Below are 19318 nucleotides of genomic sequence, written 5' to 3'. Positions count from 1 at the left end.
TTTGAATTTAACTAGCTTTTATTTGTAATAATTTTAACATATGTCCTTTAAGATATATAATAACTAAACCCTTAATAAACACACAATAAATACATTAGAAATTTAATTTTACCTCATTTTTTATGAATTTTTTAAAAATTATTGATAACTTTAACTTGCGCTCTTAGCTAAATTCTTGAAATTATTAGAAGTGTGAGTATTAATCTGTATGTGAAGAATTAATAAATGAAAAGAATAAAAGATGCACATGGTATTAGCATAGGAAATTAATTTGTCGAAGGCAAGTTAGCCATTTGGTTTCTTAAGACAAATTAGAGAAAATTCGCCACAAATCATAATCATACCAAGTGTCACACACAATACAATTGCTACCTTTCATTCTTCCACATAGATTACTACTTAATTAACTAAATATCACATCTTAGTTCTTAATTCTATTTACACAGAACTACTTTATTTATTTATTTTGGTCTGTTTCACATGTTATATATATAATAGGTTGGGTTACAATGGACCCTTAAGAAAACTAACACAGATTCTTTTCCATGAGTCCTTATCTGGCTCCCACATTGCAACCTTAAGCCTTGACTCCATAGCAAAATCTTGGTGGATAAAATTGTGTTGAGTAAGACGGTCAATGAGATGAAAAAGAATGTCTTTTGTGTATTCAGGATGCCCTTGAATTCCCATTATATGATCTCCATATCTAAACATTTCAATTCCTGTCTTTTCTGACCATGCTATCACCTCTGCTTTTGGAGGCAACTCCCATATCTACCATTCATTCAACATTCCAAATCAGTCCTATTTAGTAGTAGGGGGTTATTTACGTAAAAATATCTTCATATGAAGATGTTAAATAATTCAATTAAATTTATCAAATTATTTAACAGTTCAGCATCTTTACATGAAGACGTCATAACAGAGAAAAAGAGAGAGTTCGTCACAAACCTCGTCACGATGGCATTCAATTATAGAGAGCTTTGATGGAAGCTTGAGAGATGAAGATGATGACAAGTTTATGGTTCTGATACCAATGTCCCAACCGGATGGAGAGCGACACACTTTCCCTCCCAATGCACGACCAAGTATCTGATTAAACCATGATTGATTCATTAGGAAAATGTTAATTCAAATGTAAGACAAAAACAAAGAAAAATTATTGGTTAATTCATTGTATCAACCGACCATTGCCAACACAAATGTGAATTATGCTTAAAAGAAGCATGTGAAAATCCAACAAATCACGCGTAATAACACTAATCATTACCCATAAACGAAAGTGAATGCAAATAAAGCACGTGTCATTGGGTTGGCTTATGTCTTCTTAGTTCATACGAAAACAACTTAACCTTTTTTTCATAATTTTGCTAAGATCAGTATGCATCAACATCTAACAACTTTCGGTGTTAAAATTAATAAGCCAAACAAAATTAATCAGTAGAATAATAATCTTCTAATTTCCTTTTCATAATCAGTTGGACCATTAATTTCCTCTTGTTTTAGAATCTTTTCTCTGTAGCATTGATTTTTCCCTTTATCCAAACAAAGGCAGACCACAAATTAGCAAGCTGTATGATGAGTAGTAATAATACCAATGAACAGGACCACATCGAAAAGGAGATTGGAACTAAAAATTACAGTGATACTCCAATAAAGATTTTATAATTATTTTCATGTGAAAATTCTTTTTTTGATTCTTGATGATGAATTATAAAATTAAATTTTGATATATTATAAAAATGTTTTCATTTAAAGTATAGCTAAATAAATAAATTATATTTTTATTTAAAATTTTCATTTGAGTAATTACTAAAAATTATTTGAAAAATTCCAAAATAGAATCTCAATTTTTCCATGCGAAGATTGGAATGACACAGATTCTGACATGAGGGGACCAACCAATGAGATAACACAATTCCTAATCCACAATAACCCTTCTCATCATTCCCATATATATTCTTAAATCTACCCTAGGATGACATCACGTGTTTTATTCCCATGCTTAATTAAATTCACTGTAAAATGGACTAAACACTATTCTAATTCGCGGGTATCCAACTCTATCAGAATGAATTATTAACCGGACCACTTGACCCAGAATGGATATCTAGCAACTTGATCCATCCAACTCGCATTTTTAATATATAAAAGCATGTTCATATAAATAAAGATTTACAATTCAGGTACAGTTGGATTAAGAGATCGATTTAGGATGTATTTAGAATTTGATCAGGAATTTAAACCTGCGAACAAAGTTAAGAATTAAGATAGAACCTAAACCGAATCTATTACTAGTCCTAATCTTATTCAATCCCTCTCCACATTCATATATTCAATTAACAATGTAACAAAAACAATTATTTTTTATATCTATTATGTGAATGATTATTTAACATAATATATGTGATAACCAAAATTAAATTCATTGCAAAATCATAGAATTTAAAAAATCGAGTGCATATCGTAAGATTAATAGTTACCTGGTGACCAAAGCAAATGCCAAGAACCTTCTTGTTGATGGAGTTAAGTTTTTGAAGGAGGCTAAGGAGTTGATGGATCCAAGGGTCATTGCCATGTGCGTCGTTGCAACTGCCAGTGATCACGAATCCGTTATATAATGCCAGCTCATCATCATCGGGAAACTCACCACGCGCCACCCTGTACACGTCCCATCTTTCACCTTCCTCCGCCAGCATTCTCACAAAAACCCCAAAATACCCTCCGTACTTCTTCCTCACCAACTCTGAATCCTCCGCGCACAGCAACACCCCAAACCTCTTCTTCTCCATCTCTTCCTCCATTCTCTCTTCTCTCTGCTAATGATTAAGCAAAGGAAGCAAAAGGAGAGAAGAGAGAAGGTTGGGTTTAACAGGTGTTCTGAGCTTGCGGGTAATGACAACGTTCGAAGAATGTTGCGTTTTTTTATAAAGGTTGAGGCCATGAAAATGGCCACGTTTTTCTACGTTAATTACGATATTGTCACCGATCTCGTTTCATTAGAAAGCTTAGCAACAATTTTTTTAAAAATAAATAAAATGCGATGGCATTATAAACAGATTTTTGGTTTGCATTTACCGAAAATAAACGTGAATGTGGTCGTGAAAATGGGCAAGGGAGTAAAACCTGGCATGTTCTTAAAAGTGGCACGGATCAGTTCTTCCATGCTTGAATGTTACAACTTACAAGGGTATACCTGGAACCAAATTTTTTTTACCAGAATTTCAAACCTATTTTTAAGGTTTTGACTTGCAATATTTTGTGTCCCGTTCAAACAATAATTATACAAACAATATATTATATTATCTCTCACATAATAAAATTTAACTTTAAAATAAAAGAATACTACTATGTTTACCTCTTTTGTCTTACAAGCAGTCTTAAATGTATACTAATATATCATCATCATTAGCTATAATTTGTATTAATCACTTTGTGTCTATATTATATATTACAGATTATATATATGTTTCTAAAACCTGAAAAACAAAGATTTTTACTAATATATGGCCGATGACAGATAATAATAATAATAATAATAATATAACATTTGTATCAAAAAGTAGATATTCAAATCAGTATTCACGATAAAATCATTTTTTTTTTAAAGTTTAAGTTGGTATTTATTGATAGTAACAAGTATATGAATGATTATATTTCTAATACATTCACTCAAACAAAAATCTCTTTTTAGTTTGTTTGAATTTTTTATTTAATTTTTTTTCCTCTTCTTATTCATTTTATGTTAACATTCTTTTAGTTCAATAAAAATCGAACTTTAGACCTTTAAGTGATAAAAACTTTGATATCATATCATAGAACAATTTTTTTTTTTCAAAAACTTTCATCTAATAGGATCAGACACATTAATAATAATTATATCTTTAACAGCATTTAATGAATTTTAAATTGAAAATTTTGGTTCACAATAATTTTTTATTGCTTTGAATGTTGCTGAGAATTACTCTATGAAACAAGTTGATTTTTTTTTTTTGTCAATTCCGATCAAATTTCTAATATTTGTATTAGACAAATAAATTTATGACAAATCTTATCATAAGACAACTAAATCTTAAAAAATATCATTACAATATAAATCAGTCTCCTTCAAAAAGACATAAAAATAAATCTGTCTAACATAATAATTCTCAAAATTTTAAGACAAAAAACTATTCTAAAAAAATATTTCATTTGAAAATTGAAATTGATTGGAGATCAATTTATGTATTTATACCTTATTCTAAAAATAATAAAAAATATTATATACACATAAAAAATTAATTATTATACATTTAATTATTTATATAATTTAATTAATTTTTAATATATTTGTTGTATTTCATTTTGTGTAATTTACACGCTGATTTGAAAAATAATAAGCTGGAGAGAAATTCCGCAAAGATGAAGCCTCAAAACTGTTGTCGTTTAGGGTAGTGAGCCCAATGTCTAAGAAAAACACGTGATCTTCTGTCACCTGGTTTGTAATCACGTGCACACTTTAGCAAATGGGTGCCGTCCATGTAAGCCGCACTTCTGAACGTTTAATTTTTTAATTTATCTATTTAATTTAATTTTATATATATATAAGTATAACATCATATAAATACATCTTAGCTACCTTCATCCTAATATAATATGTGCATCGTCATGCATATATATCATCATGATCTAGGGTTGACTACTATAACATATTTTAACATACATCAATCTTATTATATAATATGAAAGAGGGCAAGTTGGAAGTTAAAAGGTGGAAGCCATATGAAAAATTGAAGGCCTCTTCTTAGAGAACAAGTTTATTATATTGTTTACATTCAATATTGTTAATTGAAGAGTGCAAACGTAAAAAATGAACTCCCCGCGTTTCCTCGTTGAAAAGTATCATGTTTGATGCAAACATTGGGAACCATTAATAATAATTAATTAACAATACAAAGATATAATCATGTTTTCCCGGACGAACATCCGGATCTTGACAATATTTACAAGATCCATGAAATTTTACAAAAAAATTGAAAAGTGTAACGTTGTTTAATTTAAAGGACTGCTAACAGTGCTGCTGATTTGATGGCAAAACAAGCTGCAAGCAAGGTAAAAGAGAAATTATGTTGAATGTTTTGAATCGGGACAAGAGAAGCAATATGTTTTGCATGCCTAGCTAGCTACACTTTCCTTTGTTTTTTCTTTTTCTATTTTAAAAAGTATGATCTTTACTCTTCACTCAACTTCACTCTTCTTAGCATTAAAAAAAAAATACAATTGTGATGCACTTAGTTTTGAGAAGATGTTATTAAAATCAATTTTCAGGTGCTAGCTAGTGTATTATTTTTTTTTAAAAGAAACTAATATATTATTACATTTATCAAAGCCTTTATATACACACATATATGAGTAACCATTTTATTTAAGTTAGAATCATATCTCTTTTTTTAACAAATTAGTGTCCATTAACATGATTGTTAGTATACATAAAATTAATTTTCGAAAAAAAAATATAGGGTAAATTTAATTGGGAGCCACTCAAATAAATACGTCTAAAATGTCTTTTTTTTAAGATATTTTTTAATAATAAAAATTTAACGCATATAATCGATTAAACGGTGCTATTTTTGTTATAATTAGGCCAAATAAATTAATTTAACCGAAAAAATAATGAATCAAATCTTAAATTGGTCTAAATTAATATTATTTTTCATAAAAAATGACTACAATAATATCCTTATTATAGAAAATGACTAAAATACTCCTATTATATATATATTAATTTTAAGAATCCTAAATTTTAGTCCTTTACTTCCCTATCGTCGTAGCCTTATAGGGTTAGGATTTAGACTTTTCAATATATATATAATAGGAGTATTTTAGTCATTTTTTATAATAAGGGTATTGTAGGCATCTTTTATAAAAAATAATATTAATTTAGACCGTTTAAAATTCAATTCACTATTTTTTCGGTCAAATTAATTTGTCTGGACTAATTTTGACAAAAATAACATACGATTTAATTAATTATATATGTTAAATTTTAATTACTAAAAAATATTAAAAAAAAACGTTTCAAAATCTTTATTTGAGGGGCTCCCAATTTAATTATATATCATTCGATTGACTAATACTACATCAAAAGTTTTATAAATAAAATATGTAATTGGATGACAAAAGTGTAAATTGAAAAAAGAAAAAACTAACTGTACTATTATAACTTTATAGGCAATGAGCCATTTGAAGTCATTTCTTTAGTTAACTTTTATTAATATTTTTCTTCACTTAATTTATATCATGTAAGTAATATTTACATGAAAAGTTTTATTCTTTTTGAAAAAAAAAAAATAAAAGAAAGAAAAGAAAAGAGTTACAGGGAAAAGCAAAGTCAATGATCCATGAAAATGGAATCCACATAATATCACTCAGATTAGTGAAGAGTAACGTGGTATTAAGAGGCCCAACTATTAGATGCCTTAAATGGAGAAAGTATATATTTTGGTCTTTCATAGACCAAAATTTTTTATAAATCATTATCATTAAAAATGTAGAAATTCAAATATAATTTATTTTAATCACACTTATTAAATTATTTAATAATTTTTAATTATTGATTTTATATAAATTTATTTGCACTTGAATTTTTACATAAAGTTATTAACAGTGGTATTCTTGATATTATCGGTAGTGGTTACAAAAGATAAAAAAACGGGATAAAGAAAACATTTCATAAAATTATTTATTTTTTATATGGATCATTAAAACCTAATATTCTATTTATTCCATTTAAAACATTCCCTTTATTTTGTGGGCGACAATAGTAGCTGATGTGTACCCCATAAACTCGGAGATAAGATCAGAACTCAGACCGACCATAAAGTCTGAAAACGAACAACCATATTTGAGGTAACCACTTGACTAAAATTGTGCACAAGTCAAACACTATCCACTAACCGTTACCAACAGCAACGGAACTCACTATCTAAGCCACTATTATCGGAACAAGCAAACAATAGAAGGCACTTCGTTTACCTATAAAACCAAATCCAATAACCCAGGAAAAACAGGTCAAGAAACTCACTCTAATTCATTACTCTCATCTCTTATAGTTCACATATTTACTTGAGCGTCGGAGTGCTTTTTGCAGGTGCTCCCGCCGCCGTGCTCCACCATACCGAGGTAGGCTACCTTCCAGACGACGTATAGCTCCGCCAACAGACAAGCAGCCTCGCTGGGAGAGATATACCTCGGATTGACCTGAATGGAATAATTGGCGCCCACCGTGAGGCCCGAAAGGCAGTAAACCTAACCCCACTACTTCTTATATATTGCACTTTATTTTTTCTCTTTCACACAGGTTTTTCCAACCTCTTGACATGGCCGACAATGGAGTTCACCAGCTCACTCAGGCCGAGCTCTTGGCCCAGATGACCGAACTAAGCAGAAGTCAAACGGCTTGCTGAGTTGACCGCCTAGAACAACGCCAGCAAGCATGATGAAAAGGGCCCGACCAAAGGTAGCACAGACCTACTAAGTGTCAACCCACCAAAAGAGAAGCTTACCTTGGACAATCCTTTCTTGGAGGAAATCACCAACTATCAGATGCCAAAGAACTTTATGCTACCTTCTTCGCTTGAGCCATATAAGGGGATTAGTGACCCCCGGGCTCATATTAAGAAATTTCAATCTATGATGTTTTTCAATGGCCCTAACAATGAACCCGTTCTTTGTAGAGCTTTCCCTACCTATCTCGACGGCGCTGCGTTACTTTGGTTTTCAAAATTACCTGCAGGTTCGATCTCTTCCTTTTAAGAACTGGTGAAGTCCTTCATAGACTCCTTCGCCGTAGCTCGGATATACGTACACAGATCCGATTATCTCGGCACCATACGCCAAGGTCCCCAAGAAAGCCTGAAAGAATACCTAACCAGATTTGCAGATGCAACAATGGAAATACCCGATCTGGACCCCGCCGTCCACCTGCATGCCCTCAAGGCCGGCCTCCGACCCAGAAAATTCAGAGAGACGATCGCAATCACCAAGCCGAAGACATTAGAGGAGTTCCGAGAAAGAGCATCTGGACAAATGGAGATTGAAGAACTCCGTGAAGCCAACAAAACAGAAAGAAAACCTAGAAGAGAGGAAGACAGAACGCCAAGGACGGCGAACAATAAAGAGCTCAGCAAACCATTCAAGCTCACCCCAAAATTCAACAACTACACCAAATTCAACACAAGAAGGGAGAAGATCATCAAAGAAATACTCAACGCTAAAATCATAAAACCACCAGCAAGGGCTGGGAGCTATCAAGACCAAATATTTGTTGACAAAAGCAAGCACTGTGCCTTCCACCAGAAGTACGGACACACAACCGATGAGTGCGTGATAGCCAAAGATCTATTGGAAAGATTAGCTCGGCAAGGACTCCTAGATAAGTACATCGAAGGAAGGAAACATAAAGACGGCGACAGAGACAAAGAAGAGCGCCAACAAACCTCGAGAAACAAGGAAGCCAATAAGTGGACGAACAACACCCCACCTAAAGGGGTTATAAACTGCATATCTGGAGGATTCGCTGGGGGAGGCGAAACAACTTCGGCAAGAAAACGCAGCTACCGCGCAATGCTGGCAATCGAAGCAACAACACCACATAACAATAATGACGCACCCGATCTAGAAATCACTTTCAACCAGAAGGACATATGCTCAGCCGCACCACATTCAGACAACCCAGTGGTAATTTCCATCCAAACAGGCAAGCTATTGGTAAGAAACAAGGACGGATGTATTCATTGGGGAGTGGGGGCAACTGCCCCCAGTGAAATTCCAAAAATGTCTTAGTAGTTCTTAGTGAAATGTCTAAATTGCCCCCAGTATATAATTAATTTTGACCCCAGGACCCATACCCCACTTCAAACTAAATCCCTAACCATTCTTTTTCCCCAATCTTCTTCATCTGCTCCAGCCCTCCTTCCAGGCTCCAGCCGCCAGTTGCCGTGTCGCATGCCACCAGGCACCAACCCACCACTTCGCGTTTCAAACAGTGTCACGGTTTTCTCCTCGCTGACGTCTCCGCCCTCGTGTCTCCAGAGTCCAGAGTCACTGGCTCACTGCTGCCGTGTCGCGTCTCCGAATGACCGCATCCCCTTCTGGCTTCTTCTTCTTCTTCTTCTTCTTCATCTTCTTCTTCTTCTTTTTCTTCTTCTTCTTCTTCTTCTTCTTCTTCTTCTTCTTCTTCTTCTTCGAATACTGCGAATCTGCAAATCTGAGTTCCTCTTCTCTCTTTGGTTTTCACTCTTCAGACTTTAGTAGAGAACGCCTACCTTTCGTCTTCGTCCTACTGCCGCTGAACGCTGCACGCCCACACCGCTACTGCCTATTGGGTTCTGCACTTTTGCTTCTTAGTTCCTAGAGTTCAGCTGTTCAGATTCAGTCTTGAATTATTCTATTTCTTGGTACATTCATGAATCATGATTCAGCAATCTGCAATTCTGTTTATTCACTTATTTGCTAATTGGATTAATTTGTTTGATAATTGATTTAGTTGGTTTGTTAATTGTGAATTTGTGATTGAATTTGTTCTGATGTAATTGCAACTTTGCAAGTTTAGTTTGATTAATTTGTTTGTTAATTCACTTATTCACTTCTTGGATTAATTTGTTTGTTAATTTGTGAATTGGGAATGAATTTTATTCATTTACACTGTACTCCTTTTTTTCTTCTTCGATATATAAAGATTGCGTCTTTTGGTCTTTCCTACTTGCTTAAGATGGGAAAAAATGAAGACTAATATCTGATATGTAAAGACTCATTATATCATATGGTATTTTTTATATGAGCTTTGAAATAAGTTTATATGGTATTGTTTAAATTTCATTACAGCCTTACAGGGCCTTTGAAATAAGTTTATATGCTCAATTTCTGTTTCTGGAGTCTGGACTACTATTCTACTAATGTTGAAAAATGACTCAATGAGTAATATTACCTCATTGACTTAGATGGCATTTATAGGCAAGCTTATAGCAATTCTGTCTCATCATCAGGTGTGCATCAGCACCGTAAGAGCTTAGAACAGATTGGGATATTAGTTGTTGTTATTTTTGTTGGAACTTGGAAATTTATTTAAATGACATATGTATATCAATTTTGTATTTATAATTTTTAATTTGTGTAGAATTGTGAACTTTTTATTAATTAATTAACTTAGATTTATAATTTTATCTTATTAATAATGGAGAAGTATTTCAAAAGAACCTCGTCATTGGAGATTGGATCTCAAAATAATTCATCGACCTCTTCTAATAAAAGGAGGTTTTTAGAATTCGAAGTAGAGAGTCTTATAGCAGATCCAGGACAACGACCAAAGATTTCAAGTTATCACCCGAATGACAGAGACAAAGTTAGATGTGCATATTTGCAAAAAGGTCCTTGTCAACCAAGGACTCATGATTTTCCACAAACTGCTTATGGTTCTTCTTTTCGAAGATTTAATCCTAATTGATTTGATGACTATGGCAACTGGTTAGAGTATAGTATATCAAAAGATGCTATTTTTTGTCTTTGTTGTTATCTTATGAAACCCGAGACTGAAGGTGGTGATACTTTTGTAACTAATGGCTTTTCAAATTGGAAAAAAAAAGGAGAGACTACAAATTCATGTTGGGATTCATGATAGCGCTCATAATCAGGCTTGGAGGAAATGTGAAGCACTTATGAGACCAAAACAACACATCACTGCTGCTATTGAAAAACAATCTGAGCAAGCTAAAAAGAATTATCAAATTCACTTGACAGCAACAATTGATTGTATTAGATTTCTTTTGTGACAAGGATTGGCCTTTCGTGGTAATGATGAGACGGATGATTCTGTTAACCAAGGAAATTTTTTGCAACTTCTAAACTTTGCGCAACATAATGAAGAGATTGATCGTGCTTTCAAAAATGCTCGTGGAAATCTTAAACTAATAGCACCCTCAATCCAAAAAGACATTGTAAGAGCTGCTGCAAGGAAAACGACAAAAGTCATTGTTGATGATCTTGGTGATGAATTATTTGCTGTATTGGTTGATGAAGCCCGCGACATTTTCATTAAGGAGCAAATGTCAGTTTGCTTAAGGTATGTGAACAAAGAAGGACAAGTTAGGGAGCATTTTCTTGGTCTTGTTCATGTTTCTAATAATAATGCTTTATCTCTAAAATTAGCATTGGAGTCATTATTAGAAACATATAATTTAAGTTTATCAAGAGTACGTGGACAAGGATATGATGGTGCAAGTAACATGCAAGGAGAATTTAATGGTTTGAAAACTTTGATATTGAAAGAAAATTCTTATGCTTTCTATGTACATTGCTTTGCCCACCAACTTCAGTTAGCTCTTGTAACGGTTGCAAAAAAAACAAGTTGAAATTGCTTTGCTTTTTAATTTGTTAACCAATTTGTGCAATGTTGTTGGAGCTTCGTGTAAACGAAGAGATATGCTTCGTGATAGTTAGATGACTAAGACAATTGAAGCATTAAAGAGTGGAGAAATTTCTAGTAGGCGTGGTTTGAATCAAGAAACAGCTTTAAAAAGAGCTGGAGACACTAGATGGGGTTCACACTATGGAACTATACTTAGATTAATTTCTTTATTTCCTTCTGTTGTTAATGTTCTTGAATATGTTGAGAAAGATGGAAATAATTCAGAACAAAGAGCTGAAGCATGTCATTTATTGAATGTCATTCAATCCCATTTTCAACTTGCACTTGATGAAAAATATCTTGGGAGTTACTAATGAGTTATCTCAGGCGTTACAAAGGAATGATCAAGATATTGTAAATGCTATGGCATTAGTCAAAGTATCTAAGCAACGATTGCAAAATATAAGAGATGATGGTTGGTCTCTTTTACTTGATGAAGTCTCACTGTTTTGTGACAAACATGATATTATTGTTCCAATCATGGATGATATATTTGTGTCACAAGGAAGATCAAGACGCAAAGCTCAAAAGATATCAAATTTGCATCATTTTCAAGTTGAGATATTCTATCAAGTAGTTAATAGACAACTTCAAGAACTCAATAATCGTTTTACAGAGGTGAATACTGAATTGCTTCTTTGCATAGCTTGTTTGAATCCAAGACACTCATTTTTTGCATTTGATAAGGAGAAGTTGATCCAGTTAGCTCAATTTTATCCATTAGAATTTTCTTCCACTCAACTTTTGGCACTTGACAGTCAACTTGAGAACTTCATACTAGATGTGCATTCTGATGATCATTTCTCGGACTTAAATGGAATTGGTGCTCTTTCTCAGAAGTTGGTTGAGACTCGAAAGAATATTGTTTATCCATTAGTGTTTCTTCTTTTAAAGTTGGCTTTAGTTTTGCCTGTAGCAACTGCATCAGTTGAAAGAACTTTTTCTGCTATGAACATCATAAAGAGTCGACTTCGTAACCGTATGGGAGATGAATTTTTAAATGATTGTTTAGTGACATACATAGAAAGAGAGATATTTGTTTGTATTGACAATGAAAAGATTATTCAATCTTTTCAAAATATGAAACCTAGAAGAATGGAATTCTAAATTATTTGTTATTATTTTGAATTATTATTTTATTATTTTGCCCCCACTGAAAAAATTTTCTGGATTCATCACAGGTAAGAAAGGTCCTTCTGGATCCAGGTAGTAGTGCTGATGTTCTTTTTTATAGTACTTTTCTAAAAATGAAAATATCTGAAAGACTCATACAACCCTTATCCGGAGAATTGGTCGGATTCTCTGGAGAAAGAATGTCTATCAAGGGTTACATATGGTTAAAAACGATGATGGGGAACCACCCATTGTTGCGGACCATTGACATACAATATCTTATAGTTGATTGCCCTAGTCCTTATAATATTATCCTCGGAAGACCTGCCCTGAACATGTTCAAGGCAGTAGTTTCAACTTTTCATCTATGTGTCAAATTCTAGGCACAGGACGGAAAGATAGCGACACTACATTCAGATCGCCAACAAGCTTGGCAATGTTACAATGCAAGTCTAAAGAAATCGGCTCCACAAAAAGAATCCCAAAAAGAGGTCAAAGCAATTCATAACACAAATGAGGTACTATCCCTAGCGGAACTTGACCCTCGAGTGGACACCCAAGAAAGGCCTCAACCCGCAAACGAGCTCCAGGAAGTCCTATTAACATCAAAACCAGGGCAATTCACATACATCGGTCAAGCACTACAGGAAAAAGAAAGATCGGAGCTCATAGAGGTACTGCAAGGCAACACCGACTTATTTGCCTGGACCCCAGCAGACATGCCAGGCATAGACCCAAACATTATCTGCCATAAGCTCGCCACTGACAAAACAAGTCGACCTATAGCTCAAAAGAAGAGGAATCTTGGGGCAGAAAAATCAAAGGCAGCCCTAGAAGAAACAAGAAAGCTCCTTCAAGCTAACTTCATCAAAGAAATCAGATTCACCACATGGCTCTCAAACATGGTAATGGTAAGGAAAAATTCAGGTAAATGGCGCATGTGCATCGACTTTATAGATTTAAATAAGGCATGTCCTAAAGATGCTTACCCTTTATCCTGCATTGATAAACTCGTAGACAGTGCATCAGGTTTCAAAAGCTTGAGCTTCATGGATGCATACTCTGGCTACAACCAGATCCTCATGCATCCAGAAGACCAAAGCAAGACAGCATTCATAACGGAGCATGGAAATTTTTTTTATAGAGTAATGCCATTTGGTCTAAAGAATGTAGGTGCAACCTACCAACGTCTGATGGACAAAGTGTTCCGTCTTCAAATAGGTCGGAACATGGAAATCTACGTGGACGATATGGTCGCTAAAACCACACAGGAAAAGTCACACTGCGACGACCTCAGGGAGATATTCGAACAGATCCGAGCATACAACATGAGACTCAACCCAGAGAAATATGCCTTCGGGGTACATAGAGGCAAATTCCTTGGATTCATGCTGACCTCACGAGGAATTGAAGCAAACCCTGAGAAATGTGAGGCAATACTTAACATGGCGAGCCCTAAAACAATAAAAGAAGTACAACAATTGGCAGGAAAGGTAGCAGCACTATCTTGGTTCTTGCCAGCAGCATCGAGCCGATCATATCATTTCTTCCAAACAATATCAAAGAATAAGAAGTTTCAATGGACAGAAGAGTGAGAGAAAGCGTTCACCGAGCTCAAAACCATTCTATCACCACCACCAGTGTTGCAAAGACCAGAAGTCGGTAAACCTTTATACTTATATTTATCTGTTTCTAATTATTCTATAAGCTCGGCTCTAGTCATTGAAGCAGGAAAAATACAACAACCGGTATACTTCGTCAGTAGAGTCATGCAATCAACGGAACAAAGGTATCCGAGGATAGAACAGCTAGCCTTAGCACTTGTGATAACAGCAAGAAGACTCAGGCACTACTTTCAAAGCCACACAATAATAGTAAGGACAAACCAACCATTAAGACAAATACTGACGAAACCAGAACTGGCCGGACGTCTGACCAAATGGTCTATCGAGCTCTTGGAATTCGATATCCAATTTCAACCAAGGTCAGCATTGAAAGCCAAAATCCTCGCAGAATTCATCTCAGAACTAACCCCGGACGAACACAACAAATTCTGGGAATTACACGTGGACGGGGCGTCCAGCCGAGGAGGAAGCGGAGTGATGAGCGGATAATTTATACGCTTTTTGACATTGTTTTTAGTATGTTTTTAGTAGGATCTAGTTACTTTTAGGGATGTTTTTAATAGATTTTGTGTTAAATTCACATTTCTGGACTTTACTATGAGTTTGTGTGTTTTTCTGTGATTTCAGGTATTTTCTGGCTGAAATTGAGGGACTTGAGCAGAAATCAGATTCAGAGGTTGAAGAAGGACTGCTGATGCTGTTGGATTCTGACCTCCCTGCACTCAAAGTGGATTTTCTGGAGCTACAAAACTCGAAATGGCGCGCTTCCAATTGCGTTGGAAAGTAGACATCCAGGGCTTTCCAGAAATATATAATAGTCCATACTTTGGCCAAGAATAGATGACGTAAACTGGCGTTCAACGCCAGCCTTCTGCCCAAATCTGGCGTCCAGCGCCAGAAAAGGATCCAAAACCAGAGTTGAACGCCCAAACTGGCACAGAAACTGGCGTTCAACTCCACAAATGGCCTCTGCACGTGCTACACTTAAGCTCAGCCCAAACACACACCAAGTGGGCCCCGGAAGTGGATTTATGCATCAATTACTTACTCATGTAAACCCTAGTGACTAGTTTATTATAAATAGGACCTTTTACTAGTGTATTAGACATCTTTGGACGCCTGGTTCTTAGATCAGAGGTGCTGGCCATTCGGCCATGCCTGGACCTTTCACTTATGTATTTTCAACGGTAGAGTTTCTACACTCCATAGATTAAGGTGTGGAGCTCTGCTGTTCCTCAAAGATTAATGCAAAGTACTACTGTTTTCTATTCAATTCATCTTATTTCACTTCTAAGATATCCATTCGCACCCAAGAACGTGATGAAGGTGATGATTATGTGTGACGCTCATCACCATCTCCCCTATGAACACGTGCCTGACAAACACTTCCGTTCTACATGAAATAAGCTAGAATGAATATCTCTTAGATCTCTTAACCGGAATCTTCGTGGCGTAAGCTAGAATGATGGCGGCATTCAAGAGAATCCGGAAAGTCTAAACCTTGTCTGTGGTATTCCGAGTAGGATTCAATGATTGAATGACTGTGACGAGCTTCAAACTCGCGAATGCTGGGCGTTAGTGACAGACGCAAAAGGAGGGTGAATCCTATTCCAGCATGATCGGGAACCGACAGATGAATAGCCGTGCCATGACAGGGTGCGTGAGCATATTATTCACTGAGAGGAGGGAATGTAGCCACTGACAACGGTGATGCCCTTGCATAAAGCCAGCCATGGAAAGGAGTAAGACTGATTGGATGAAGATAGCAGGAAAGCAGAGGTTCAGAGGAACGAAAGCATCTCCATTCGCTTATCTGAAATTCCTACCAATGATTTACATAAGTATTTCTATCCCTATTTTATTATATTAAATTCGAAAACACCATTATCACTTTATATCTGCCTGGCTGAGATTTACAAGGTGACCATAGCTTGCTTCATACCAACAATCTCCGTGGGATTCGACCCTTACTCACGTAAGGTATTACTTGGACGACCCAGTGCACTTGCTGGTTAGTTGTATCGAAGTTGTGACAATTATGAATTAAGATCAGAGCACCAAGCTTTGGAGCCATTACCAGGATTTGTTCGAGCCTGGACATCACAATTTCGTGCACCAAGTTTTTGGCGCCATTGCCGGGGATTGTTTGAGTTTGGACAACTGACGGTTCATCTTGTTGCTCAGATTAGGTAATTTTCTTTTTGTTTTGTTTTCAAAAATTTTTCAAAAATCTTTCAAAAATTTTTCTTTTGTTTTCGAAAAAAAAAAAAATTTGTTTTCAAAAATAAATTATTCTATGGCTTCAAGATTTTTTAAGAATGAATTCTAGTGTTTCATGAAACATGTTGAATCCTATCTGGCTGTAAAGCCATACCCAAACTGCTTTGGGATTGGTATTCAACTAATCACTCCAGTCCATGTAATTATATGCTAAAGCTTGGCTGGCTATTAAGCCATGCCTGACCCTTTGATTGGAGCTTTAGAGCATAAGATTCCTGGAATTCATATTAAAAATTTTTGGAATCCTTATTTTTCTTTTTTCTAAATAATTTTCGAAAAATATAAGTTAAAAATCCAAAAAAATTTAGAAAATCACAAAAATCAAAATATTTCATGTTTCTTGTTTGAGTCTTGAGTCATATCATAAGTTTGGTGTCAATTGCATGTGCATCTTGCATTTTTCGAAAATTCATGCATTCATAGTGTTCTTCATGATCTTCAAGTTGTTCTTGGTAAGTCTTCTTGTTTGATCTTGATGAAATTTTGTTTTGTGTCTTTTCATGTTTATCATATGCATTCTTGAATTCTTAGTGTCTAAGCATTAAAGAATTCTAAGTTTGGTGTCTTGCATGTTTTCTTTGCATCAAAAATTTTTCAAAAATATGTTCTTGATGTTCATCATGACATTCAAAGTGTTCTTGGTGTTCATCTTGACATTCATAGCATTCTTGCATGCATTCATTGTTTTGATCTAAAAATTTCATGCATTGCATATTTTTCATGTTTTCATAAAAATTCAAAAAAATCAAAAAAATATCTTTCCCTTTTTCTCTCATCAAATTCGAAAATTTGAGTTGACTTTTTCAAAAAATTTTAAAATCAAGTTGTTTCTCATGAGTCAAATCAAATTTTCAATTTGAAAATCTTATCTTTTTCAAAATCTTTTTCAAAAATCAAATCTTTTTCAAAATTCTTAGTTATTTTCGAAAATTTCAAAAATATTTTTCAAAAATCTTTTTCTTATTTTTATACCAAATTTTCGAAAATAACAATAACAATTAATGTTTTGATTCAAAAATTTCAAGTTTGTTACTTGCTTGTTAAGAAAGATTCAAACTTTAAGTTCTAGAATCATATCTTATGATTTCTTGTGAATCAAGTCATTAATTGTGATTTTAAAAATCAAATCTTTTTCAAGACTAATTTCTATCATATCTTTTCAAAAATATCTTCTTATCTTATCTTTTTCAAAAAGTTGGTTTCAAAATATCTTCTCTAACTTCCTATCTTCTTATCTTTTCAAAATTTGTTTCAACTAACTAACTAACTTTTTGTTTGTTTCTTAACTTTTTGTTTGTTTCTTAACTTTTTTATTAACTAATTATTTTTATTTTTGATTTTAAAAATTTTTTCGAAAAAAAAAATACTAACAATTTTCAAAAACCAATTTTCAAAAATCACTAACTCCTTTTCAAAAATAATTTTCGAAAATTCCCTCCTTCTCTCTCATCCTATTCTATTTATTCATTCATTAACTAACATCTCTTCCTCACATCATCACCAAATTCGAACCCCCTCTTCTATCTGTGTTCGAATTTCTTCTTCTTTTCTTCTACTAACAATAAGGAACCTCTTTACTGTGACATAGAGGATTCCTCTTCTTTTCTTGTTCTCTTCTCTTTCTTATGAGCAGGGACAGAGAAAAAGACATTCTTGTTGAAGCTGATCCAGAACCTGAAAGGACTCTGAAAAGGAAACTAAGAGAAGCTAAATTACAACAATCCAGAGACAACTTGATTGAAAATTTCGAACAAGTAAAGGAAATGGCAGCCGAACCCAACAACAATGCAAGGAGAATGCTTGGTGACTTTACTGCACCTAATTCCAATTTACATGGAAGAAGCATCTCCATTCCTGCCATTGGAGCAAACAACTTTGAGCTGAAACCTCAATTAGTTTCTCTGATGCAGCAGAACTGCAAGTTTCATGGACTTCCATCTGAAGATCCTTTTCAGTTCTTAACTGAATTCTTGCAGATATGTGATACTGTTAAGACTAATGGAGTAGATCCTGAAGTCTACAGGCTCATGCTTTTCCCTTTTGCTGTAAGAGACAGAGCTAGATTATGGTTGGATTCTCAACCCAAAGACAGCCTGAACTCTTGGGATAAGCTGGTCACGGCTTTCTTAGCCAAGTACTTTCCTCCTCAAAAGCTGAGCAAGCTTAGAGCTGATGTTCAAACCTTCAGACAGAAAGAAGGTGAATCCCTCTATGAAGCTTGGGAAAGATACAAACAGTTGACCAAAAAGTGTCCTTCTGACATGCTTTCAGAATGGACCATCCTAGATATATTCTATGATGGTTTATCTGAGCTATCAAAGATGTCACTGGACACTTCTGCAGGTGGATCCATTCACCTAAAGAAAACGCCTGCAGAAGCTCAAGAACTCATTGACATGGTTGCTAATAACCAGTTCACGTACACTTCTGAAAGGAATCCTGTGAGTAATGGGACGCCTATGAAGAAGGGAGTTCTTGAAGTTGATACTCTGAATGCCATATTGGCTCAGAACAAAATATTGACTCAGCAAGTCAATATGATTTCTCAGAGTCTGAATGGAATGCAAGCTGCATCCAACAGTACTCAAGAGGCTTCTCCTGAAGAAGAAGCTTATGATCCTGAGAACCCTGCAATAGCAGAGGTGAACTACTTAGGTGAACCTTATGGAAACACCTATAACTCATCATGGAGAAATCATCCAAATTTCTCATGGAAGGATCAAAAGCCTCAACAAGGCTTTAACAATGGTGGAAGAAACAGGTTTAACAACAGCAAGCCTTTTCCATCATCAACTCAGCAACAGACAGAGAACTCTGAACAAAATACTTCTAATTTAGCAAATCTAGTCTCTGATCT

The 19318-nt window shown here is 34.6% G+C and overlaps 1 protein-coding gene and 1 non-coding gene across 2 annotated transcripts; both read right to left on the bottom strand.

The window, feature by feature from the left end:
* Positions 1-311: 311 nt before the first annotated feature.
* Positions 312-3001, bottom strand: LOC112784254 (gamma-glutamyl peptidase 5). The gene is made up of 3 exons (XM_025827410.3): positions 2484-3001; positions 952-1092; positions 312-774 (listed from the first exon to the last, which is right to left on the bottom strand). The coding sequence occupies exons 1-3, from the start codon at positions 2802-2804 to the stop codon at positions 505-507; spliced, it is 732 nt and encodes a 243-aa protein (XP_025683195.1). The 5' UTR covers positions 2805-3001; the 3' UTR covers positions 312-504.
* Positions 3002-18620: 15619 nt separating this feature from the next.
* On the bottom strand, positions 18621-18728 carry LOC112787330 (small nucleolar RNA R71). The gene has a single exon (XR_003194749.1). It is a non-coding gene; the product is annotated as a small nucleolar RNA R71 (small nucleolar RNA).
* Between the last annotated feature and the right edge of the window lie 590 nt (positions 18729-19318).

This window comes from Arachis hypogaea, chromosome 20 (genome assembly GCF_003086295.3).
Source record: "Arachis hypogaea cultivar Tifrunner chromosome 20, arahy.Tifrunner.gnm2.J5K5, whole genome shotgun sequence".
Taxonomy (NCBI): domain Eukaryota; kingdom Viridiplantae; phylum Streptophyta; class Magnoliopsida; order Fabales; family Fabaceae; genus Arachis; species Arachis hypogaea.
Note: the sequence above shows the minus strand (reverse complement) of the source record. Positions and strands in the feature narration are given on the sequence as shown.

Coding starts and splice junctions, on each gene's coding strand:
- LOC112784254 (XM_025827410.3), bottom strand. CDS start 2,804: ATGGAGGAAGAGATGGAGAAGAAGAGGTTTGGGGTGTTGCTGTGCGCG. Junction 1,093..2,483: donor GCATTTGCTTTGGTCACCAG/GTAACTATTAAT, acceptor TGGTTTAATCAG/ATACTTGGTCGTGCATTGGG. Junction 775..951: donor TTGAATGCCATCGTGACGAG/GTTTGTGACGAA, acceptor AATGAATGGTAG/ATATGGGAGTTGCCTCCAAA.